The sequence below is a fragment of the Nyctereutes procyonoides genome, unplaced genomic scaffold (genome assembly GCF_905146905.1).
Source record: "Nyctereutes procyonoides isolate TBG_1078 unplaced genomic scaffold, NYPRO_anot_genome, whole genome shotgun sequence".
Taxonomy (NCBI): Eukaryota; Metazoa; Chordata; class Mammalia; order Carnivora; family Canidae; genus Nyctereutes; species Nyctereutes procyonoides.
The window spans coordinates 56952831-56954392 of NW_026575020.1; the positions used below are offsets into that span (position 1 = coordinate 56952831).

At 47.4% G+C, this 1562-nt stretch overlaps 1 protein-coding gene across 1 annotated transcript; it reads right to left on the reverse strand.

Annotated features, from left to right (window-relative positions):
• Positions 1–346: 346 nt before the first annotated feature.
• Positions 347–1199, reverse strand: LOC129510381 (40S ribosomal protein S4, X isoform-like). Its single transcript, XM_055326507.1, has one exon. The coding sequence runs from the start codon at positions 1182–1184 to the stop codon at positions 393–395; it is 792 nt and encodes a 263-aa protein (XP_055182482.1). The 5' UTR covers positions 1185–1199; the 3' UTR covers positions 347–392.
• Between the last annotated feature and the right edge of the window lie 363 nt (positions 1200–1562).

Genomic DNA, 1562 nt, shown 5'->3' on the forward strand with positions numbered 1-1562 from the left:
CATTTTAGTCGAGGGTTCCTGTGGCCCTGTCCCTGCAGGCCTTCTCCTCGGGGTGGTCAGCCCAAGCCCCCTCTGCCTTTCTCTTATAAGGACACCTCCTCCATTGGCATTTAGGGGCCCCCAGAGAATCCAGGGTCGTCCCCTCATCCGAAGCCCCTTACTCACATTTGCAAAGACCCTTTTTCTAAATAAGGTAACATCTCGGTCTGGGGATTAGGATCGGGGGGGGGCTATTTTGCAGCCTACCACACCCTTTTGAGTTGAGGCCAAATTTCTAAATCACTCTCCGTCTCCCATTTTCTTTTTTCTTTCTTTCTTTTTTTTTTTTTTAGCGTGCTGTAGAATCTTTAATTAAGTATAAAGACTTCCAATCACGTCACCCAGGGACCATTTTACCCACTGCTCTGTTTGGCTGCCAGTCTCTTGTCTCTTTCCTCAGCAATGGTGAGGCGGATACCCTTTCCACGGGGAAGAGAAATCCATGGTTTGTTGCCTTTGCCAATAACAAAAATGTTGGAGAGTCGGGTGGCAAAGCTGTTGCCATTGGCATCTTTCACGTGAACTACATCAAAAGAACCAGGGTGTCTCTCTCGGTTGGTGATCACACCAATTCTTCCCAGGTTGGCACCTCCAGTCACCATACACAGATTACCAGTATCAAACTTGATGAAATCCGTAATCTTTCCAGTCTCCAAATCAATCTGAATGGTGTCATTCACCTTGATGAGGGGATCAGGATAGTGGATGGTGCGAGCATCATGAGTCACCAGGTGAGGGATTCCTTTTGTTCCCACAAAGATCTTTCTCACTTTGCACAACTTATACTTGGCCTCCTCAGGTGTAATCCGATGAACAGCAAAGCGACCCTTGGTGTCATAGATTAGACGGAAATTCTCCCCAGTCTTGTCAATGCTGATGACATCCATAAAACCAGCAGGGTAGGTGATATCAGTTCGGACCTTGCCATCAATCTTAATAAAGCGCTGCATACAGATCTTCTTCACTTCATCCCCTGTTAGGGCATACTTAAGTCTGTTCCTTAGGAAAATGATGAGAGGAAGACATTCTCTCAGCTTATGGGGGCCAGTAGATGGGCGAGGGGCAAACACGCCGGTCAGTTTATCCAGCATCCAGTGCTTTGGAGCTGCTACATGCTTCAGATGCTTCTTGGGACCACGAGCCATGGCTGCGATAGGCACGAAAAGAGGACCGCCTCTTTCCGGTACGCGAGAAAAGAGGGTCCCGTCTCCCATTTTCTTTGGGAACCTTGTTTTTTTAACCTTTCTTAAACTCACAATGTAATTTTATTTTACTCCATTTTTTATTTTTTTAAAAGATCATTTATTTATTTCTTCCTAAGAGACACAGAGAGAGAAGCAGAGACACAGGCAGAGGGAGAAGCAGGCTCCCTGCGGGGAGCCCGATGCGAGACTCGATCCCAGGACCCCGGGGATCACGCCCTGAGCTGAAGGCAGATGCTTAACCACTGAGCCACCCAGGTGTCCCTCAAATGTAATTTTAAATGTAACTGAATGTAAGGCCCTGGGTAGAGTGTGTGGGTC